This window comes from Tauraco erythrolophus, chromosome 2 (assembly GCF_009769465.1).
Source record: "Tauraco erythrolophus isolate bTauEry1 chromosome 2, bTauEry1.pri, whole genome shotgun sequence".
Taxonomy (NCBI): domain Eukaryota; kingdom Metazoa; phylum Chordata; class Aves; order Musophagiformes; family Musophagidae; genus Tauraco; species Tauraco erythrolophus.
Genome location: NC_141466.1, coordinates 3,456,155 through 3,480,864, shown reverse-complemented (window position 1 = coordinate 3,480,864; position 24,710 = coordinate 3,456,155). Strand labels below are relative to the sequence as shown.

General features: G+C 39.3%; 1 protein-coding gene across 3 annotated transcripts in view; it reads left to right on the top strand.

Moving 5' to 3' along the window:
• The window catches only part of LOC104378811 (vacuolar protein sorting-associated protein VTA1 homolog), a 44,201-nt gene extending 19,903 nt beyond the window's left edge, over positions 1–24,298 (top strand). Inside the window, exons 4-8 of one of the 3 annotated variants that reach the window (XM_086632028.1) lie at positions 53–128; positions 3,898–4,009; positions 13,231–13,404; positions 15,842–15,922; positions 23,828–24,298. In XM_086632028.1, the coding sequence (XP_086488154.1) occupies positions 53–128; positions 3,898–4,009; positions 13,231–13,404; positions 15,842–15,922; positions 23,828–23,973 (589 nt within the window). In that variant the 3' untranslated portion in view covers positions 23,974–24,298. Of the gene's footprint in view, positions 1–52; positions 129–3,897; positions 4,010–13,227; positions 13,405–15,841; positions 15,923–23,827 lie in introns of all 3 variants that reach the window. The other 2 variants (XM_086632027.1, XM_086632029.1) reach the window with 2 other exon arrangements.
• The last annotated feature ends 412 nt before the right edge of the window (positions 24,299–24,710 follow it).

Here is a 24,710-nt window from a genome sequence, read left to right as displayed (position 1 = left end):
TGATCCTGAGAGACTGACATTACAAAGTTAGTGAAATGTTTTCTTTTTGCAGAAACATGATAAAGTCCTTTTATACCGCAAGTCTCCTGATAGATGTTCTAACAGTATTTGGGGAGCTCTCTGAAGAGGTAAGTGTTAGGGATATCAGTGTATTATCTGATTGCTGTTCCTAGCACAAGTACAAATTTCTGTTTTAATTCTGTAATGTTGTTTTTCTAATTCATGAATATGAACTTTAAAGCACATAGGTTCTAATTGTGTAGTCAAACACGTGTTAGTAAGTCATAAGGAACTGTGCTAAGTATTTCAAATAAATTACATGTGAAATATTAGATAACTAATTTGTTAGAAGGTGCTTAATGACTTAAGTATCAAAAATTCAAAGTCTGATTATTACTGTGGGACACATAGCATGACACTGAACAAATAGGAATGATTATAGGAAAAAATGGTGCAAGGTTCCTAGCTGTTTCCACCTTCACTTTTCTCATCCTGCAGGCAAGAGCTTTAGTGCTAGTAATCGAGGTGGAGTTGTGTATGGTTTTAGTTAGAATAAATATTTTTGATTTTGCAACAAACACTTCTAAAATGTGATACGTTAGTTTGGAAGAATATGAATTTGCTTCATAAAAAAATGGCTTAGTATCTGGCCATTAGGACATGAATGTTTTAATTCAAAAATTATATACAAAAGTAACTAACACAGTGCTCTTCGTGGCAGGTAATATTATTCTGGAATTGACTGAACAAGATCACGATTACTTTTATTAAGTCACACCAGCATAATATCTTGGTCTATTTTAAAACAAACTTTTCTGTTAGGTGCATGATCGGCTACTCTCTGTTATTTATGGCCCACAGAAGAATTAATCTCAGGTATAGAGGAGCAGGTATTCCTAATAAAGTGTTCCTCGTTCTGAAAATTAAACATGAGGTTTCCTTGCTAAACTAACTGAATGAGAAGCTCATTTTGAAAATGTAGTGGTGTAGTTGATAACTTCTGGCAATGAAAAAAAAAATAGAGAAAGCTGCTAATCACTCATGAAGATAAGTTTTGAAGATTGTTAAAGGACGGTTGAAATACCTCGAAAAATAAATAAGAAACAGCAATGACGCTAAACAATCAGACAAAATCAAGAAGTGCTGATAACATAAGTGCTGAATATGTCTCAGGACACCTAAATCCACACAAATAGTCATAGAATCATAGAATGGTTTGGGTTGGAAGGAACGTCAAAGATCATCTAGTTCCAATTCCCCTGGGCAGGGACACCCTCCATCCACTACACCAGGTTGCCCAAAGCCTCATCCAACCTGGCCTTGAACACTTCCAGGGATGGGGCATCCACAGCTTCTCTGGCAACCTGTTCCAGTGTTTTACCACTCTAATTGTAAAATATTTCTTCCTTATATCCAATCTAAATCTGCCCTCTTTCAGTTTAAATCCATTGCCCCTTGTCCTATCACTACACGCCCTTGTAAAAAGTCCCTCTCCAGCTGTCCTGTAGGCCCCTTTAGGTACTGGAAGGCTGCAATAAGATCCCCCCGGAGCCTTCTCTTCTCCAGGCTGAACAGCCCCAACTCTCTCAGCCTGTCTCCAGAGCAGAGGTGCTCCAGCCCTCGGATCATCTTCATGGCCCCTCTGGACCTGCTCCCAACAGCTCCATGTCCTTCTTGTGCTGGGGACCCCAGAGCTGAACACAGTATTCCAGGTGGGGTCTCAGGAGAGCAGAGCAGAGGGGCAGAATCACCTCCCTCGATCTGCTGGCCTTTCTGGTCTGCAAACGCACGTTGCCAGCTCATGTTGAGCTTCTCATCAACCAACGCCCCAAAGTCCTTTTCAGGGCTGCTCTCGATCAATTCTCCACCCAGCCTGTACTTGTGCTTGGGTTGCCCCGACCCTGTAGTTCTCTGGGTCCTCCTTTTTTTTTCCTTTTTAAAAATGAGGGCTATGTTACCCCTTTTTCCAGTCGATGGGAACTTCACCAGACTGCCATAACTTATCAAATGTGATGGATTATGGTTTAGCAACTTCATCTGCCACTTCCCTCAGGACCTGTAGATGCATCTTATCAGATCCCATGGACTTGGTGCACCTTCAGGTTCCTTAGATGGTCTCAAACCTGATCTTCTCCTACAGTGGGCAGTTCTTCGTTCTCCCAGTCCCTGACTTTGCCTTCTGTGACTTGGGCTGTGCCACTGGAGCTCTAGCCAGTGAAGACTGAGGCAAAGAAGTCATTGAGAACCTCAGCCTTCACCCTATCCTGGGTGACCAAGTCTCCCATTTCCTTCTGGAGAGGGCCCACGTATTCCGGACGATTTCTCTGTGTTCCTCCCAGGCTGCCTGTCCCTGCTTCCACCCTCTCTAGGCTTCTTTTTTGTGTTTGAGTTTGTCCAGGAGCTCCTTTAGCTCCTTTTTCATCTATGCAGGCCTCTACCAATCTACAAATTTATTTTTTTTCTCACATACTTGAGTGTAAGCTGGAGATATCCATTATCCTGTCACTTTCTCTCTAGGTGACAGTGCTGTAGACTTTGTGTACAATTTGGAATTTCAGTTTATTAATTCTCAAAAACTTTCGATGTCATTTCAGTCAGGACTTCTAAAGAGAGATTATTCTACCTGCCTCAGTTTCCAAACCACTTTAGCTGTTATTACTACTGTGGAAATTTGAGTTCACCAGTGCTTTACAGATGGGGATGTCAATGTGAGACACGCTATCAACCTGCATTGTTCACTTGGCCAAATTATTCCACTCATCCTTCCACATTTCTCATCTCCATGTTCAGTCTCGTTCCTTGAAATATATTACCTCATATCTGTCACATCTGGTTATTTCTTTTACAACTTTTGACAAAGTAGTTGTTTTGCATAATCGGTTTAAGTTTTCTTCTAACAATTCAGAACTCTTCCTGGATTAAAAACCCACTGTTGTAACACTCCCAGGAGATACAAGGTAGCCATCTTCATTTCATGTTTTGACGTTAATTAAAGTTGTACCTAAGAACAATAAAGTATCTTTTAAAAAAGTGAAATGGAAAATATCAGAATAGTTGAGATTCTGATCTTTATTTCGATCACTGGTGTTTAGTGAGAAGAAGGATCTATGAAAACCCAGGTGAAATGCTTTTCTTCAGTTCCGTTTTCCCAGAAACTCAAAATAGTGAAAAATCATGTTGTTGGTTTAAGTAATGAAGTTACTACCACATTTTTTCTGTCTCAAACTGTTACTGTGGGAATGGAATCAGAAAGACAAGCAGCAAATTCGCTTCTCACTGCTATTGCTGAAGTACTTAATCTGATTTTTAGCTGTGTTGTGAAGACACTAAATAAAAATATTGTATGTCCTAGAATATCGCACACACATTATGTTAGTCTACAACTACAGCAACCTTTCTGTATTTGTGCTCTTAGATACATTTTTTAAATTTAAAATGATGTAGCTAGAAGTGATTTTACATTCTTGACCAGCAGGGAGTAGCATTTTAGGTTTCAGATATTTATATCTAAAGTAAATAATCATCCAAGTTTATGGAGATAGCAGCTTTTCTTTATTATTTCACATCGGTAATTGCTGCACAGTGCTCTGTCTTTCACACTAGATGGTCCTGGTATAATTTATTTCCTTTTCCTGACATTCTGCACTAATTGAAGATCTCCACGTTTTCCCTTCATGCTGAGATCCTGTTAGAGTAGTTCTTGTTCTTTATTTTTTTAACTCGCTGATTAATTTCACATGTGTTGTTTATCTTTAAAGGGATGTCGAACGACAACAGAGAAAGTGGTTTAGTTTTATAATCTCTTCTCAGAGTGGAAAACCAGATTATATTTCTGTTTTGAATGCATTAATTCACGGAAGTGAGTGATTAAAATGGCTGGTCTTTTCCCTTCCCCAGAACGTCCAGCACAGGAAGTACGCCAGGTGGAAGGCAGCATACATTCATAACTGCTTGAAGAATGGAGAGACTCCTCAGCCCGGGCCTATTGGAATGGAAGGAGAGAGCTTTGGTATGTGTTTTCATTTTCTTTTTAAAAGAGCAGAGGGCTCGGCCAAGCCTGGAGTGGTGGTATGCACAGTTCTTCAGGGAGCACCCCACAGGAAGCACTGCTTCCCCGTTTAATGTTCCGTTCACAATGGGCAGCTTCTCCTGCTGTTATTTTCATTGGACCTTGCCATTTGATTGACTTATTAAATAAAATATTCTTTCCTCTGTAGTGGAGGTTATTATTTTGAATACAGCTACTCTCTAGGAAGGCGTTGTCACCTTCTTTAGTGCTACCCACAGTCTTCCTTTTAAGTCTGTTCTGTAAAGTTGTGATCCCTTTGCCAGTTTATCCTCTCTCAGGAATTAAATAGGAATAGAAATTGGATTGATTGTGGTTGACTTCAAAGCAAACACCTGATTGTGAGACAACCCCTCCCTCCCTGTATAATGATGTGGTGTGTTGGCCTGCTCTTTTTATATTGGATTTCCTGCCACTTTCTCCCTCATCCCCCTTTTCCTTGTGTTTTCATTACTCCCTGTGTTCTTCTAGCTGCCTGACTTTCGTGTGCAGGATTCCTTGAAGTTACTTCCTTAACTTCAGATAAAAAGTTGGTGATTTCCAAGGCCACCCACTTACCAAAACAAATGTTTGTCAGAACAGGTTATTTGAAGCCTCCCGAACTGTTTAACTTTTACTGTCTTCTATTTAATGCATTCAGACCTCTCTAAATTCTGCTGCTAATTGAAGTCTTAGCTCTTCGGTAAGAAATGTTAGGGGCATCCAAACCTTTCTCATTTAGAGCTTTTTTTAAGACAGATAATGCAACTGTGAGCAGATGCAAGCCAGCCTCTCCGAGAAGTAACAGCACACATACCAAGCAGACCCGGTTTTGCAAGAGCATATCGATCACATCCTAACCTATTGTTCTAGTTTTGGCTGGGATAGAGTTAATTTTCTTCGTAGCAGCTACTATGGGACTGTGTTTTGGATTTGTGCTGAAAATGATGTTGATAACACAGGGATGGTTTCATTATGGCTGAGCGGTGCTTACGCACAGTCAAGGCCTTTTCTGCTTCTCACTCCACCCCACCAGTGAGTAGGCTGGGGGTTCATGGGGAGTTGGGAGGGGACACAGCTGAGACAGCTGACCCCAGCTGACCAAAGGGATATTCCACACCATGCTCAGCATATAAAGCTGGGGGAAGAAGGAGGAACAGGGGGACGTTTGAAGTGATGGCGTTTGTCTTCCCAAGGAACTGTTATGAGTGATGGAGCTCTGCTTTCCTGGAGGTGTCTGAACACCTGCCTGCTCATGGGAAGCAGTGAACAAATTCCTTATCCTGCTTTGCTTGTGCATGTGGCTTTTGCTCTTAAAACTTGCACTTATTAAACTGTCTTTATTTCAACCCATGAGTTTTCTTCCAATTCTCACCCTCATCCCACCAGGGGTGAGGTGAGCGAGTGGCTGTGTGGTGCTTAGTTGCTGATTGGGGTTAAACCATGACACCTATCCTGAGAAAGACAGCTCTATTCCCCTATGTCATTATGTGTGTTTAAATGTGCTCACACACACACACATTCATTTGTTTGTTTCCATTCATTCATGTGGGGGGTCTGCACCTGGGTCTTCAGTGGATTTTGAAGTCTGAACCTGTAATTTCAAATATGTCATGAATAGGCTTGTAATTTTCTGCACATTGGATTTATTTTAAACATGTCAGAACATGAGAAAATTGGTTTATTTTCTGGTTCTCACTCTTTTCATTATGCGATCTCATATTTTGAAGCTTCTTTCCCGTTCATCTGTGAAGAGGAGGGTGGGCACGACCTACTGTTTATAGAAAAATTAAACTGGTGGTCCTTCCATTATGGTATAGCACCCTATTCCGCTTGGCAGCCACTAGCTGGTTCTTTAGCAGAAGACAAATGTGCAGCAAAAGATAAAAACCGGAAAAGTAGCATGAATAAAAACTGTCTAGCTTACCACCTTTGTATCAGACAGTGAGCAAAGCATGAGGAAGTAGAAGATAGGCAGTCTTACTTCTTCCAAGCCCACCTTTGTTAGAAAGTAGTGTATTTCTTGAAGTATGAGAGTTTTCTATTGTCTTCCAAATGTGAACTGGAGAACACGGCATACGAGGTGAAGTTAAGTGGGTCTAAGAAGAGTTCTTACTGCTATCATAAGCTATACCTCATGGGAGAGAGCAGAGAAGTTCTAAAACAGGCTCTTCTTGGACATGCATAGTGATTGGACAACAGGCAATGGGCACAGGTTGCAACAAGGAAAATGTGAATTAATTATTAGGAAAATAATTTCCATCAGGAGTGTGGTCAGGTATTGAAAAGAATCCAAGAAAGGTTATGGAATCTTCATCCTTGGAAATATTCAAAACCCAACTGGACACAGTCCTGGGCAACTGGCTCTAGCTGACCCTGCTTGAACGGGAGATTGGACTAGATAAGGGACTAGAGGTCCCTTCCAACCTCAACCATTCTGTTTCCAGAGCAGCATGATCTGTGTTAGCGCTGCTATGAGTGAGGATTTGGACCAGGTAATATATAAGGGATCCTTCAGCCTTTTTATAATTCTTGAAAAAATCATTCAGTTGTATATTCATTCAGTGGCTGAGGGAGCTGGGACTGTTTAGTCTGGAGAAGAGGAGGCTCAGGGGGAACCTTATCACTCTCTACAATTACCTGAAAGGAAGTTGTAGGGAGATGGGGATCGGTCTCTTCTCCCATGTTATGAATGACAGGACGAAAGGGAATGGCCTCAAGTTGCACCAGGGGAAATTTAGGTTGCATATCAGGAAGAATTTCTTTACAGAGAGGGTTGTGAGGTATTGGAACAGGCTGCCCAGGGAGATGGTGGAGTCCCCATCCCTGGAGGTGTTTAAAAACCATGTGGATTTGGTGTTGAGGAACATGGTTTAGGGACCCTGACAGTGCAGGGTGAATGGTTGGACTCGATGATCTTGAGGGTCTCTTCCAACCAGATGAATCTATGATTCTATGATATGGAAAAGAATCAATGGGTGGAAGGGGGAGAGGGCCAGATAAAAGTGCTTCTGAGGCTCAAAAAGTCTGAGAAGTGGCTCTCCACTCTCTTATCATTTATATCTCCTGGGCACTGTTACATTTTAAAAAAAAAAATTAGAAAACTAAAAAATGATAAAATACAACATCACCATTTTTTTTAACGAGAAAGTGTACCAAACATCTATTCCTGTTTATTGTTAGCCTTTATTTTGTTAGAAGTAAACAAAAATATCTAAAAGCCTGGATGCCAATTATAATTTCTTCGCAGTTTCCTGGATAAAATACTGCTTAATACTCTAGAAACATGACAACACAAATAAATTCAAATATTAGTGAACAAATAATGAGTATGATACAATTTGATTTCCAGGCCACTGGTTTATTCTTGCTACTGTATTTTCCTCACCTAAAGATTCCCTACAAACTTAAGCACTGGAATGGCTGTCCTACCCATGGAAACATGCTCCAATCCAGGCACAACTATATTCGAAGTGTTAGAAAATGAATTTCTTCTTCAACATATGTTCTTTTTCAAGGCAGTTTTCTTAACTGCTGAATGCAGCTGTAGTTAGAGACACCTATGATGCAACTCCAGCTGCAAACATCACCACATCTTTGTAAGACAAATTACACCAGTTTGATAACTTAATGGAGAAGACAACATGTGGGAAAAAAAATCTTTTGTAGTGAATGTAATGAATTGCCCAGTTAAATATTTCTGGCTTTAAATGAGTGCTCTTTAGTGGTCTGGCTCATAGTGTGGTAATGTTTACAAAGCTCACCTGGTGATGTGAAATGAATTACAAATTCTAAACAATTGGAAAAATAGAATTTCTAAGCAAAGATTACAGAGCTTTTGCTAAAAATGTGTGTGTGCAGCTTGTGCAGAAACAATAATTGTCATCAGCAACAAATAGGGTTTTTCTTTGTTTGATTAATAGGGAAGCAAAGCTAACTGCCTTGCTCAAGGCTGCAAAAGAAACTGTTGTAGGAGGGAAAGTAGAATTCAGACTTTACTCAAATCCTTACTATTTATTGCAGGTCATTACAAGCAGTAGTGTGAATTGGTGAAGACTACTGCTTTCATTACCAAGTTATGTCTACATGCGACTTAGAAGGGACGCAAATGCGGAGTGAGCCAAAATTTTAACATCCTGATTGATAGGGAGCCTGTAATATCTATAATTTGACTTTTTTTGTTGTTGTTATTGAGTCGTATTTCGTGTGGTAAGAGAATTTCTCACATTCGTTTATATTCTGAGCAATGAAATTAAAAAATACTTTTTGATGTTTATTTTTGGAAATTAACTCCATAGTGTAGGTGTCCATAATGCTTTGCACAACCAAGACAAAAATTTTATGCAAATTATTTTTTAGAAGAATCAGTAAAAAAAAGTGTCAATTCTGGCTTTGTGCACCCTAAGAAGAAAAGCAGCATTGTTTGACTGTATGACTGGACCTTCCCCATTCCTTTCTGCTTGCTCATTTTCTTCCTCCCCTTGCAAGTGGAAAAAGTCTGTTTAAACAGAGTGAAACTGGGTCTCTGTAGCTTGACAAATTACCATTTTTTTCCAAAGTGTTATTTTCTTTGTGATTCTTGAAAACCATACTGTAACTCTTGGAGATGTTTTTACAGTCACATAGGCATCCTTTATGCAGTTCTGCCGTTGGATTTATGGATGCTTTTGTCAGGATGCCACCATGGAAACCTTAAAATGGTGTGCTTGATTTATTAGTGCAGTTGGAATACAGGTCCCAGAGTACACGTAAAGGTCACTTAGTAGTAGCCCTAGGTCATCCAACAAGATTTGATACTGATGGAAAAAAATTAAAAAGGTGATTTCAAATATGAAAAAGTTCCTAAATGGTCATGATATATCCACAGTAAAATACATCCAATGTTACCACTTTCATTGCAATATATAATATGTATTCTACATTTATATCGCGGGATTTCAGGAGACCTTTTTAGTTCCAACTAGTAAAAAGAATGGTGTATGAAAAGTTGATGGAGTTTTGAGTCCATTTCTCAATGTTGTGGAAAGAAATATCCATACTTTTTTTTTTTTTTTTTAAAAAAGCAGTGTTCCAATAGAACCTTACATTGTACATCTTCTAGTAACATGTCAAGCAAGCTGAACAGTGCAGCAGAATGAGGAAAAGAAAATGTTTTTGAATTAAAATGAATAGATTATCTTTTTAATTCTTTAGGGTCCTTAAAAATGGGAGTCCAGAGAATTGAGGGAGTCTGGACTTCTTAAAAATTTTGGTAGTTTTAAATGTAGTGCCCTGGGCTGCTGAAGTGAAGTCATAATTGATGCTTCCTTACACTGGAGAAGGGAATGCTGTTAAGCCTTGAGAATCCTCTATTTATATGAAAGTATCTTTGGATTGTTGGTTATAGGGCCAGGGGTATCAGCCATATTCCACAAAGTCTTGCCTTCAGTAAAGAAATAATAACTTAAAAAAACCCAACCAACCAACCAGATAGTCTGGGTATCCAGTAGCTCTGAGGAAAATCTAAAGAGCACATGGATTCATTATGTTGGGATCCAAGCACAAAGGCTGATGAGGTTCCAAGACAAGGAACTCAGCTGGAGCTGAACCTGGATGTGAAACGATTGTGTCACTGTTTCACATCCTGGTATTTCAGCATCCGTAAGCAAATGGCGAGGAACTTTTAATTTCATAGGTTATTATTGCTTTATGAGAAATTGTTTCTCTAATTTTCCTAGTGGTCATTCGTATTCCCAGGAAAAGATTTGTTTTCCAATAACGTTACGGATGTTCTAACCACAGAACTTAAAAACCAGTTTGTTGAGTTAAATGTTCTTTCCCAGTAGCCTGAAATCCTTCTGTTTGGCAGGGCTGATAAAACTCTTCACAAATACTGCAAGTGCGTATCTTGAAATGGTTCTAATACTTTAATCTGTGATAAAGAATATTTTAAATATTTACTTTGCAGAAAGAATAGTTACAATGCTTTGATTAAATTTGGACACTTTAAATACTTGAGAAGAGTTAATTTAAACCAAGCTGCTTTTATGTTTAATACAGTTTAACATTTGCCAGTTGCATAATGAGCAAATCAAACAGTTGAGTTTGAGCTCTTGATACATGTGCCTGATTAAAAAGTATCGCCCTTTTGTGAATTTGCCTCTTACAGGCACTGACATTAAGGGTGGTCAGCACTTCTAACGCTTTTTTAGTTGCTTTTTTTATTTATAGCATTGCCAGACTTTAACTATTTGAGTTCATATCTTTTGTGGGCCAGTGTTGTCTGCAGCATTGCACTTTCACAGGAGTGACTAGAGACCATGAGCTGTACGGTGAGGAAGTTTGAAGCTAAAACTAGGAATGTGTCGGAGAGAAGACTGGGACGTAGTGCAAGACAGACACAAGTATGGGACAAGGGGTTGCAGATACGGGATATGAAGTTCCATTCAGCTCTGGAGTCCCCAGCACAAGAAGGACATGGAGCTGCTGGAGCAGGTCCAGAGGAGGCCACAGAGATGATCCGAGGGCTGGAGCACCTCTGCTCTGGAGACAGGCTGAGAGAGTTGGGGCTGAGGGTGGTGAGACACTGGAACAGGTTGCCCAGAGAAGTTGTAGATGCCCCATCCCTGGAAGTGTTCAAGGCCAGGCTGGATGAGGTTTTGGGCAACCTGGTGTAGTGGAGGGTGTCCCTGCCCATGGCAGGGGGGTTGGAACTAGATGATCTTTGAGGTCCCTTCCAACCCAAACCATTCTATGATTCTAAGTCTGGGTGCAGAGAAAGAGGAATTAGAATGGGCCTGAAGAGCCGGATAAGGGCAGCAGGAAGCTACAGTGGGCAGGAAAAGGGAATAAGTGCATTAACGGTTTAAGTCTGGGCAAGAACTTACAGGTAATTTCCCTTAATTGAGATACTGAGTACAATGAAAGCATGTTTTCTTCCACTCCCTCATTCTCAAAAGTGTAAATTTTACATTTTTGCCAAAATACTAGCTTCAGGCAGACACCCAACATGGAAAATCCAACTTTATGGCTACAGTTTGGCCAAGCTATTAATAATTGATAATAGTGTTACAAGTAGATTTGGGCAGCCTTACCTTTGGACAGCATGATGAGTACAGTCTGTAACTCTTTCATTAATCTTATGTGCACTAAGTCTATGGAATTTTGTTAAACTAAACTTTATTTTTTGAAACTGCTTCAAAATAATTTTTTAGTTAGCACCAAAACCACTGAAAAATACAGGATTCAACCAATGACTTACCCCTATCGTTACATTATTATTTAAAAGGTATTATATCCTGTGTTTACTTTGGAATGTCACCTTTTTTTGCCAGTTTTAACACATTTAATTTTACTTCCATGCATGTTAGCCACATGATATCACAGCAGGAGTTACTAGCAAAAAAATATAGCTAAGGAAAAATCTTGTACCGTGAAATATCCTTTGTCTTCCAGAAATCTGCCAGGTTTTGTTTGCATATGTCAAAAATGGCTCATAAAACCACAGCCTGAATTACTGGTTGCAGCAAGTGAAAATAATTTTCACAAGAGTAACATGCAAAAATTTTACCATGTTCTAAGTTTTTATATTAAATTCTGCTGGCAGTGCTTGGCACTCCTGAGAGAACTTTGCTTCTAGTTTTTTTGTTGCTTTTTAGTACTTTTAAATGAAATTATTGGTATTAGACTGTGGATTCGGGGGATTTGTGAATTAGTTTATTAGTACTTGGATGTTCCGAATGAAAGTAAACTACTATGACTTTGCAATATAAACCAAAAATATATTCTTTAATTGTGCATTTATTAAAGGCCAGTAAAAACGTGCTAATGTCAATACTGTTGATTTTACTCTGCTTTATAGCCTTTTATTGTAGTAAATGGTATTGTGAATTAGAAGATGTTTAGTTGTTTCTAGTGAAGGTAGTACCTGAACTTTTTCTAGGAGGAAGAGGACCTTACATGGGAAAAAATTCTAATATTTGTAATAGTAGACTGTTTAATCATTAAGCAGTAGAGGTGTTTACATAACACATAATCTTGTACGGTTGAGAATCAGTGCAGATTTCATGAAGAAAAACCATCTCTTGCCAGCTCTAGGCACATAAAAGTTTTGTGCTCCCATATTTGTTTCCCTCCCTTTCCAGAACTGACTGTTAACAAAGCCAGTCCCAAAACTACTCGTTCCACCTGACATTATTGATACAGATGAACATGAACACAGTAAAAGAAAATAAGCTTTTTTTAAATTAAACTGAATTCAAATTAAGGCAAAGAAATCAACTATGTTCTAAATTAACTGGCTTATTAGGATAATAAAATTGGATCATTACTTTCTCAGCCTTCAAAGCAACATTGGATAAACTTAGACCAGAACCTTAAGAACATGACTAGATTGAAAAATAATATATATGTTCTTTATACATGGAATGGAATGTATTGAACTCCGATATTCTTACAGCACATTATGTACTCCCACTGTTCAAGATACAGTTATGACTCACCTAAGCTGCATTTTGTTTTCTTGTTTGGTATCACTTTCCCAAAGTTCCCCTTTTTTATTATTTATTTGCTATTTAATCGATATGGCGTGGAAGGATTGGCACTGTCTTTCTTTTTATGAAGGATTTGTAAGGCAAATAGTTTTCCATTTTCTGATTCGTGTCTGTATTAAAATACTGATTACTGCATGTTTTTAGTCTCTTGTTGGAACAGCGCTGGCACAGGTTGCCCAGAGAAGCTGTGGCTGCCCCATCCCTGGAAGTGTTCAAGGCCAGGTTGGATGAGGCTTTGGGCAACCTGGTGTAGTGGAGGGTGTCCCTGCCCATGGCAGGGGGGTTGGAACTAGATGATCTTTGAGACATCCCTTCCAACCCAAACCATTCTGTGATTCTACTATGGATGCAGTACATGGAAGTATGAGAGACTGTAGTAATGAGACAAATCGCTTACTTTCAGACCAGTAATGAAGTGATCCTTAAATTTAAACAGAAGAGATCTTTGAAAGTATGTGAGTTTCTAGATATTTATCCTATGATACATTGCTTTTTCACTTTGTCAAATCAACAGTAGGTGGTTTATATTGATGAATGTTTTATGTCACACTGTTGTGGCAATTTCTCTACTAACAAAAATGTGAAAGGAGGTTTTAAAAGAAAGCCTAAGTTTTCAAGTACTTGTGCAGTAATTCCTATATTGTGTCTTAGCAGATGTTGAAAGGGAAGGAGCGGGGCCATCTTCTCTCAGTAGTGGAGCAACTCAACCAACATCATCATCTACATATGAAGCTAACAACGTACCAACTAGTAATTATACTGGCATACATATACCACCAGGTGCCCATGCACCAGCCAACACTCCAGCTGAAGTACCCCATAACACAGGTATGTCCCAGTCACACCCCAAAAATTCATGCCTTCATCGAGAGGCACATTCTCGTCCTCTTTCCATTACATATAAAGTAAAGTAATACAGATATTCTATAGCAGAAGCAGCTGCATAAATTAACACCGTAAAAATAGTTATGGTTTTTAAAAAATATAATACCTATTTTGGAGCACTTTGCCAGAAGCTGTACGTGGACTCAAAGAGTGAGTGTTCCTGCAGACAGAATGGTTTTTGCTTCCCTAGGATCATGCATTCCAACATCTAGATGGTAAAGCACCCTTTGAATCTCTCACTTGATAGGTGAATGACTTCATTTCATAATGATAATGTACTTTTCACACCTTTCTTCTAGTTGGTTTATGCTTCTTTTCCCATGCAAGCACTTTAGTGTGATTGACCACACACAATATTATTAATGGAAATTTTGTCCTTACTGCTAAACATATTGGCTCCTGCAACTTCCTCCTTATTCCGTGTAATTTTTGGACCAAAACTTAGTTCTTAAAAATCCAAAGTTCTTCCCAGTAGCTGTATGTTTTATTTTTTTTAAAAAAGTTATATTAAATGATTTGTGAATACAACTTTTTCACCTCATGTCACCTTTTGATAATTATATTTAATACGAGAAAAACATTAAAAGCTCTTGATTTCAATCCTGATGATAATTTGATTGTTTAGATATATTTTTATATTACAGAACATATAAGATATTTTTGTCACACAGCCCCTCAGTTTCTTTCACTTTCTCATTTTAAAAATGCTTCACTCTGAAAAGTTCAAGATGCGCTTTTTTTAAGCTTTATCAAAGGGAAATCCTTCAGATAGGTGGGATTTTTTGGGTCTCGGAGAGGGAGAGTGGGGTTTTTTTACATTCAGCCTAGGTAAATGTTTACTTCTTTGTTTTTACCAGATTTGAAAATTATGGCATATATACTGGACTATATGAATACTTTGCATTACATAATTTTAACCCCTTTAGAAATTCCATTTAGAAAAGCGATTATACCATCTTCCTAGACAGCAGATACTGTAGAAATAATTTCATATGTGTTCTGAACATACTGCAAAAATATATGTTTGGATCAATGCGAATGAGAGTGTCTAAAATGGGAATGTAGATACAAGAATGCTTCACAGCGTAAAGTGCTGTTTCTTCTTCTGGCATCACTATTTCATTTTAAATCTGGCTAGCTTTTTTGTTCTCACCAGTTGTTTGCAAAGGAATTAGGAAGGAGATAGTTTGCAAGTGTGAGATGGCAGGTGTGGGGCTTTAAAAATAAAATAATGGAGACTCCTTCTGATATCATAGAGTCATAAAAGCATTTGTATTGAAAGAGACCTTAAAGATCATCTAGTTCCAACCCCCCTGCTATGGGCTCATCCACCAGCACCCCCAAGTCCTTTTCCTCAGGGCTGCTCTCAATCCATTCTCCGCCCAGCCTGTACTTGTGCTTGGGATTGCCCCGACCCACGTGCAGGACCTTGCTCTTGGCCTTGTTGAACTTCATGAGGTTCTCACAGGCCCACCTCTCCAGCCTGTCAAGGTCCCTCTGGATGGCATCCCTTCCCTCCAGCGTGTCCACAACACCACACAGCTTGGTGTCATCTGCAAACTTGCTGAGGGTGCACTCGATCCCACTGTCCATGTCTCCAACAAAGATGTTAAATAGCACTGGCCCCAGTACCGACCCCTGAGGAACACCACTCGTCACTGGCCTCCACGTGGACATTGAACCATTGACCACAACTCTTTGAGTGCAACCATCCAGCCAATTCCTTATCCACTGAGTGGTCCATCCATCATATCCATTTCTCTCCGATTTAGAGACAAGGATCTTGTGCAGGACAGTGTCAAATGCTTTGGACAAGTCCAGATAGAAGATGTCATTTGCTCTTCTCTTATCCACCAACACTGTAAACCCATCATAGAAGGCCACCAAATTAGTCAGGCAGGATTTGCCCGTAGTGAAGCCATGTTGGCTGTCACCAATCACCTCCTTATTTTAAAAGGCAGAATTTAAACTTCACATTTAAAAGTTTACTCCTCCTCTTCTTTAGCAGGTTTTCCTCAACCCTCTAAGGTAACCAGTGTCTTTTGGACTAGTATTTTTTTATTTTTTTTTAATGCATGAAGTTAGGTTTCTGTGAAAGACTGTACTGATAAAATTCTGTGCCTTAATTTGATTTCAGTTTAATTTAAACTTTTACTAGGCCTGTAAATTCTTCTGTATTATTTTATGAAACATTCATAGTCTGAAGTGAATATTCGGAAATCATTTGTTACAAGCTTTCAGAATTGAGAAGCTGCCAGCTGCGTAATTTAAAAATCGTTTAGTCGTTAGGTTTACCTGTTCTGTTTCCTTATTTTATTTGCTTACTTCTAGGTCTATAAATGAAAATAACCCAAATCCAATTTTTTCCATTGATTTACAGGAGTGACAAGTAACACCCTTCAGCCTGCTCCTCAGAATATTCCTCTAGTCGACCCTTCCCTTTACAGTGCTCAGTCTGCAGGTAAGATGGTGGCACTTGTCTTGTCTGTCCGTGGACATGCTGTGTCCTGTGTGTCTCCCCTCCACTGAAGGGGGAAGTGTGAGAAATGATGTCATCATTCTCTCAACGCTGCTAATTCAGAAACTTTTAAGAAAATGAACATCAGCTAAACATTGTTTTGCTGAGTTTCATAGTTTCTGAAAGCTTTGCCACAGTGTACGATGAGTGTTAGGTCTGCCTGACTTTCTCGAACCAATGAGCTATCATTGTGGTAGACTTTTTATTATTTATTTTATCAGATTATTATTTTTATTTTTTATTATTATTTTATCAGATGAGGTTCTGATACATTTAGCAAAACCTGTATCCTGTTTGCCTTGCTAAATTATGTCTTTGGTAATTAATACATATTCCTTTCACTTTAAATTTCTTCCACAGGGTCAGTGTATAAGTTAGTTATTTCCTTCATTAAATAATCGTGACATTCCAGTGTTTTTTTCTGTGGCAGCACAACTGGGATGTGTGCTTGTTGATTATGAGTGGTACCTGTATTAAATTAAATAATTTATAAGGTACTGCTAATTATGCCATATTGATGTACCATTTAATCAAGGCTTTTAACTTTTAGAATGCCATCTGCCTTTGATGTTCAAATCACTGATAACCTATATTACCTTTATTTTCTGTCTGCTTGCATATATCGTGCTTTGAAGTGCACACATAAGTGCTAACCTTAGGAAAACCATGGCCTGTGAAAGAGTAGTGACTGACAATAAAGCCGGAATCATCCTAGATTCTAATTTGAACACTGATGTGCATTTGGACAAATTATCAACTGTTTCCTAGGAATTCTTCTGTCCGTGGAATAGAGATAATAAAAAGCTGACTTACATCTGTATGTAGTACTCAGATTTTTGTTGGCAGTATAATGTGGATGTTGAATGAGGAGGAGGTCTAGAAGTCCTGGTATGAAATCTGTTCCCATTCCCAGTTTAAATAAACTGTAAACCCTACAGTTTATCCTCACCAGGGAAAGCTAATAGTATGCATAATTGGTGTTTTGGGTTCCAGTACTAGACACAGTCAAGTATTGCCTGTTATTACTGCCGAGTTTAGGTAGGTGTATTCTTGTATATTGTAATATTTTGTTAGATATTTTAGTTTATTATGTTGTTGAAGAGGGTGTCGATGTTAAAATCGAAGCTTTACTGAAAAAGCAATTTTGATTCAATAGAATCCTATATCAGGAGTTCAGTGTTTTGCTTGATTTTAGTCTGCTGGCATAAAAATGTTCAAGGATAGAATCACAGAATGGTTTGGGTTGGAAGGGACCTCAAAGATCATCCAGTTCCAACCCCCCTGCCATGGGCAGGGACACCCTCCACTACACCAGGTTGCCCAAAGCCTCATCCAACCTGGCCTTGAACACTTCCAGGGATGGGGCACCCACAACTTCTCTGGGCAACCTGTTCCAGTGCCTCATCACCCTCACAGTGAAAATTTTCTTCCTTATATCCAATCTAAATCTGCCCTCTTTTAGTTTAAATCCATTGCCCCTTGTCCTATCACTACATGCCCTTGGAAAAAGTCCCTCTCCAGCTTTCCTGTAGCCCCCTTTAGGTACTGGAAGGCTGCAATAAGATCACCCTGGAGCCTTCTCTTCTCCAGGCTGAACAACCCAACTCTCTCAGCCTGTCTCCATAGCAGAGGTGCTCCAGCCCTTGGATCATCTTCGTGGCCTCCTCTGGACCTGCTCCAGCAGCTCCATGTCCTCCTTGTAAAGATATTAAGATGATACTAAGATTTATTAGGAAGCCATTTTTCTAGAAGATGTCTTTAAAAGATAAAAATAACAGCATTTGCCTTTGATAGTGACACGTTAACTGATAGTATTCTCTTGAAGAAGAAAAGGCACATCCTATTGTTTGTCTAGCGTATTACTGTAATGTCTTGTGACAGTTAACTCATTTTATTGAAAATAATACCTCAGACATGTAGCTGAACCGTTTATCTTGGTGATAGTTTTTGAGTTTTGGGGGCTGTTATGGGGTTTTTGGTAGCTCCTCAACCAAAACAGCTGAAACTTTCCCATCGTAACTGCTAATTGGGAAGCTAATTTTATGTTGTTTGACAGCAAAGCTTTCATATTTAACCAGCTTATCGTGATGTTCTAGATGGTCATTCTAATAGGTTTGTGGATAACTACTCTGAAAATTTTAGTCATTGTTTCTTGGTTTGAATGTTCAATTCTGGTTGTCAAAAATGTCATTGTTTTGATTTCAACGTTATTTCTCCGTTAAGTATTAGAAGTTCATTTATCCACTATCTGGATAGGACCAGTGCATTGTTCCCTCTGGCTACTTACCTGTGATAAGGAGTCCTTTTAATTAGTAGCACTCTGTTCCACAGTAGCCTCGTTCCCTGACCTGTAGGTAGATTTGGAAATGCCTGTATCTCCCAACGGATGTACTAAACTGTGGCACTCGGGAGCCCTTGCCAGCTCCTGACTCGCAGCAGATATATTTGGCCTCGATCCTGGCTGTGTGCTGAGGTTAGCCTTTGGTATGCACTATTCCTATGGAACTGAAGTTTCCTTTGGACAGGAAGGAGGGATCAGTGTTGCCCTCCAGTAGATCCATAGAGCCTAGCACAGTGCAAAGAACACTTGCTCCACGGTTTAGGCACGATGTCTGTGTTTATACTAATAAATTAAACATGCCTGTAAATATTTGCCACTGAGAACAGCTGGCACAGAAACCACTCACATCCATACTATTAAACTTTTAAACCTTCTAAACAGGGTAGTTTGTGAAGGCTGCCAATGTGGAATGGTCTCTAGCCTGCTCTAACCACAAGCCGTGCCCAGGAATTGTTTGGGAAAGTGCTAGTTTGCATGGGCCAAAACCATGCTGGAGTCTGTTCCAGCAGTTTGACAGTGTAGACAGTCAAGTTTGAGTGCTGAGACGCATTCCCTGGCACTGATGAATGTACTAGTATAGTCATAGCCAAACAGGATATTCCGCATATTCCTGCAAGACTCTTTCTGCTAGTAAGATCAAATGTATATTTTAAAAATATATTATATATTTTCTTTCCTTCCCACAACATGGGAGAAGGAATTTGACTGATGCTATGATGGGAGAGAAGCTTTTGGTGGAGAAAAGTGGAATAGTTTATCAAAAGAAAATTAGGTTAAAGTAACAGTATTCCTTAGATTTTAATCAGCATGAATCCTTCAGTAATCGTCCTGTCCTTTGAGAAGAGGTTTCAGAGCTTAACATTGACTTTTGAAAGTGTCGAAGCTTATGCAATTAGACATTGATTAATGTCTCTGACAACAGCATCTTGAGCTACACAGCAACTTTGTATAATGTGTGTGTGCACTTTCCTGGTGTCGTTTGCGGAAAAAATTTATTACTCCTGGATTTTGCTAACACTAAACACATTCATGGTTGTGCTACACAGAGTTTTTATAAAATCTTCTTACATTACCATATGCTCCCTTCCACAGGTGGCCTAATATAGAGTAACCATTTGTCCATTTTAGTTGTGCATATAATAATGTTTGATTTTCTACGCACAAAATAGAAATAATAATTTGACATTTTACATGTTTTCATGATGTTAAGAAGAAATCTTTGAGGATTTATATTTCTAATATCTTAAGTGCTTCAGTGGGAAAAAATAGCATCTTGTTTGAAAAATCATTTCAGTTACTTTTGCCATCGCTGTTGTTATACACCGAGTTGCATTATTAAAATGTTCTTAAATCAGCTGCCTTGTATTTCAGCAACTTCATAAAAAGGAAAAATGCGTGATGGATAGAAAAGGATACCAGGGAGAAGCAGATATATCATGTAAAATACACATTATTTTAATTCTAAAACTATTTTAACTCTAGTTAAATCACCTTTCTGTTTTCACTTTGTGTTCCTGTTAAACTAGAAGGACCATGCTTGTTGACATTAGTTATAGATTCCATATGTCTGTCACATTTCAGTAATAAATATAACTACTGTGCTGATAAATTTAGTGTAGGATAAATATAGTATACTCTTCCCATCTCAGTGTTGTTGGGCTTTTAGAGCTAGGAATCACAGGATGGTTGAGGTTGGAAGGGACCTCTGAAGTCGTCTCAAGCTCAAGCAAGGGTTCTGTTAAATGGTTGCTCAGGACCATGTCCTTTGTGTGTCCCCCTACCCCTGTACGCTCCTAATGGTTTAATTTGCAGCAGTGAAGGAAGAAGTTTGAGAAAAATGTCACTGTTAATTCAGAAGACAGCGTTTGAATCTCTCCAGGGATGGAGACTCCACAACCTCTCTGGGCAACCTGTACCTGTACTCGGTCACCCTCACAGTGAAAGTGTTTCCTGATGTTCAGACAGGATCCTCCTGTGTTTCAATTTGTGCCCATCACCTCTGGTCCTGTCACTGGGCACCACTGAAAAAAGCCTCTGTCCTCTATGCACCCTCCCTTCAGGTGCATATATAGAATCATAGAATGGTTAAGGCTAGAAGCAACCTCAAATATCACCTAGTTTCAACCCCCCTGCCATGGGCAGGGACACCCTCCACTACACCAGGTTGCCCAAAGCCTCATCCAACCTGGCCTTGAACACTTCCAGGCATGGGGCAGCCACAGCTTCTCTGGGCAACCTGTTCCAGTGCCTCACCACCCTCAGAGGGAAGAATTTCTTCCTTAGATCCAATCTAAATCTCCCCTCTCAGTTTAAATCCATTGCCCCTTGTCCTATCACTACACGCCCTTGTAAAAAGCCCCTCTCCAGCTTTCCTGTAGCCCCCTTTAAGTACTGGAAGGCTGCAATAAGATCCCCCCAGAGCCTTCTCTTCTCCAGGCTGAACAGCCCCAACTCTCTCAGCCTGTCTCCAGAGCAGAGGTGCTCCAGCCCTCGGATCATCTTTGTGGCCTCCTCTGGACTCGCTCCAGCAGCTCCATGTCCTTCTTGTGCTGGGGACTCCAGAGCTGAACACAGTATTCCAGGTGGGGTCTCACGAGAGCAGAGCAGAGGGGCAGAATCACCTCACTCGAACTGCTGGCCACGCTTCTTTTGATACAGCCCAGGACACGGTTGGCTTTCTGGGCTGCCAGCGCACGGTGCCGGCTCATGTTGAGCTTCTCACCCACCAGCACTCCCAAGTCCTTTTCCTCAGGGCTGCTCTCAATCCATTCTCCGCCCAGCCTGTACTTGTGCTTGGGATTGCCCTGACCTACGTGCAGAACCTTGCACTTGGCCTTGTTGAACTTGATGAGGTTCTCACAGGCCCACCTCTCCAGCCTGTCAAGGTCCCTCTGGATGGCATCCCTTCCCTCCAGCGTGTCCACAACACCACACAACTTGGCGTCATCTGCAAACTTGCTGAGGGTGCACTCGATCCCACTGTCCATGTCACCAACAAAGATGTTAAATAGCACTGGTCCCAGTACTGACCCCTGAGGAACACCACTCGTCACTGGCCTCCACTTGGACATTGAACTGTTGACCACAACTCTCTGTGTGCGACCATCCAGCCAATTCCTTATCCAGCAAGTGATCCATCCATCAAATCCATGTCTTTCCAGTTTAGAGACGAGGATGTCGTGTGAGACAGATCCTTGGCTCATGGGCAAACAGGTGTCCACCCAGACTCCCAAGTCCTTTTCTGCAAAGCTTCTTAACCCTTGGAATATGTAAATTGAAGTTAGTTACTAACTCTTGTGGTTATACATTATAGTTAAGTTTCACATTATTTGGAAATTTAAGAACACAGAGCTGTTTTATTCCTATTCTGCTTGTCCTTTGTGAGGTGATGGCTTCAATAGGAGCTGAGGCCACTGAGCACATCAAAAGATCAACGCCCTTACTCTGTAAACTTAGGTTTGTAAATTTAAAATCGTTAACTTCTTTCCCTCAAGTTATGTCATAATAGCATCTGAAGTAGATTTCATAATAAATAAGGCTTTATGCCAGCAAAACATTAATAGAGCTCATACTGTAAAAATAAGATTAGACTGGTGAATTTAGGCTTCCTTCCAATAAATTAGTTGAATACTGGACTGATGCCTTGGCCAGTTTTTAAAGAATGATTTTGTAGTTTCTTTTGGCGTCGGAGCATAAAGCCACTTTGAGGGGAACTTGGTCTTTTTAATTTCTTAAAGATGTTCAGTAACGTGGTCACAGATTGACTCCAGCTGCTTTTAGTCTGTGGCTTTAGCTTACAAAATAACCTGAGTGAGTGCCTGTGTTTGTGCACTCCCTCATGCGTGTTTACACACATGTTGTATGTATTTTAAGAGATTTAATGTGGCTTTGCTTACTCAGCAGTAGAATAATACACATTGCAACAATAACAAGCCCACCAAGTTGTCCTGTGCTTCAATCTTCAACAGTTATTTGGTGAACGGAAAATAAACAGAATTCTAGAGTATATTTTAAAAATTGATGAAATTAATCTTAGGAGCACTTACCCTTCTGCTTTTTATTGGGGTAGGGTTGTTTTGAAAACCAGCAGACCAGTCTCGTTTTTAATATTCCCAGGTTTTCCGTTTTATTTGTTCCAAAGCTGGTCTTAAATAATAAGATTGGGGAAAGGAAAAGCAAATATAATAGACATTTTCTGATAAGAACTGAGATTCTTTAGTAAACGTTCTCACAGTATTGCTAACAGCAGTTTTATTTTGAAAGAAAGGGATCCAGCTAACTGAAATTGTACCATAAAAAACGTGTCTAAGTGTATTCATGTCATTGCTTAAAATTAGAAAACTGTGCTTAGAGAGCTAGGTCTTTGTTTAACCAATTTTGTATAAAATCTGTGGTGCATTTTAAAAAGCATTTTTTCTTAATCTATTCATTGCTTATAAGACACTATCGGAAAACCTATCAAATAAATTCAGAATTCTTTAGCATTGCATGTAATTTGTATTTGTGTCCGTAAAAATCAGTCTTTTACAAGTTAATTTGTTCTGGAAGAACATGAGTACAGGTTTATAATTTATCTGTAGGTTACTGAAGCGCCATGGGATTAGCCTTAAAACTCCCAGTGAATTTGTGAGTGAAAGAAGGGACAGTGACATAACTTTGCTTTATTTTATCAAATAAAGTATTTTATTTTATAGTATCAGTGATGCTATTCACGTATTAAATCTTCTGCCAGTTAGGACTTAAGTCTCTACTATGCTTTCTAGAAGACTGAATGCATATGTGTGAGCATTACAGAATTCCCAATGTTTTAACTTATGTCAAGAAAATATTCTGATTAATAAATAACAGTTAATTTTTTTTTTTGTACTATGAGAATATGTTTTGCTGGTGTTCTCCAGTATTATGAAAATGGGCACATTTAATGGGATCAATCTTGTTTTCAGTCAACATACATAAAATTGGAAACATAAACATTACTTGGAAAAAAAAAAACCAGAAATGTAAAATGTGCAAAAACACGCCGGTGAGAAATGCTTCTACATTTTGAAAAGTTATTCCAGTTGAGATGGAACAGTTTCTAACTATGTGGTGTTCCTGAAGAAGAGAGCAAATTATACTGTAAATACAATCATTTCTTGCAGGTTGTGATATGGCTACAGCTAGCTTATTGTTAAAATCTCTCCTTTGCTGCCTTAGGTGAAGAGCAGATCTTTCTCAAAGGTATTGACTTACTTTTGAAAGGCACTGGCTCGTACAAATACCATTGTTTAGAAAGGCCCTCTTATGTTTTTCAAATGTGAGCAGCAAAGAAGTTAAGCATTATTATGTGAATGGCAGGAAGAATGAACAGAAGCAACGCTGTGGCTTGATCTTTGTAATGGTGCCACAAGTGTTTGCCTGGTTTTCATAATATTACCACAAATATAAGTAAAACACAGCAATCATGTGAAAGGAAGCCTCGGTCAGATTTATTTTATAGTAACTTTGTAATACTTATGTTTTTGCAGGGGAAGTCCGTTTGACACCAGAGGACTTTGCCAGAGCTCAGAAATATTGCAAATATGCTGGCAGTGCTTTGCAGTATGAAGATGTGAGCACTGCTGTGCAGAATCTGCAGAAGGCCCTCAAGCTGCTGATTACGGGCAGAGAATGAAGCCTTTATCCAACAGATTCGTGTCCTTTGCCTAAAGAACTAACAGCTTATTACTGTACCTGTTAGGGGAGTGGAGTTATACAATTCTCCATCCCATCACCCATGACAATAAAATCACCGTTTCAGTGTCAGATTAGCAGTTAATGGTGCAGTAGGAATCTCTGTTTTCATTTTACAAACAGTGGAGCCAGACACACGGGAACGCAGTGGCTCGATGCGAGCAAAACGCTGAAGGAAGTCCTGAGAACGCTGCTCAAGGATTAGAATTCATCTTGCAATATTTAGATTATTAGAATGGGAAAATGCTGAATCTGTAAAAAATTTGAGCATAAGATTTTCTGTTAAAATTCTTACTCTGATTTGGTTCTTTGGAATGATTATTTAATAAGTATAATAGCTTTCAAATGGTAACTAAAATTAGCACTTTCCTCCTGAAATGAGAGCATGTGAGAAGGCTGACATCCACAACGGGGAGGACTTTTTTCTATACATAAATTATTTGGCTATTATCTGAGACACAAGTCAAAGGTGAGGGAGAACTGAGGACATTTGTATTTTATTTTAAAACATGCTGGAAAAAACATCTCTTGATACTTCAGAGAGAGTCATTTTGACCGTCCCAGTCCCCCACAACTGTATGGAATGCTACATGTATTCTTGATTATTGGTTCTTGCTCCTTTTGTGTGAACACTTACAATTTTGTATATGTATGGGTAATAAAGAGGAAGTACTAATG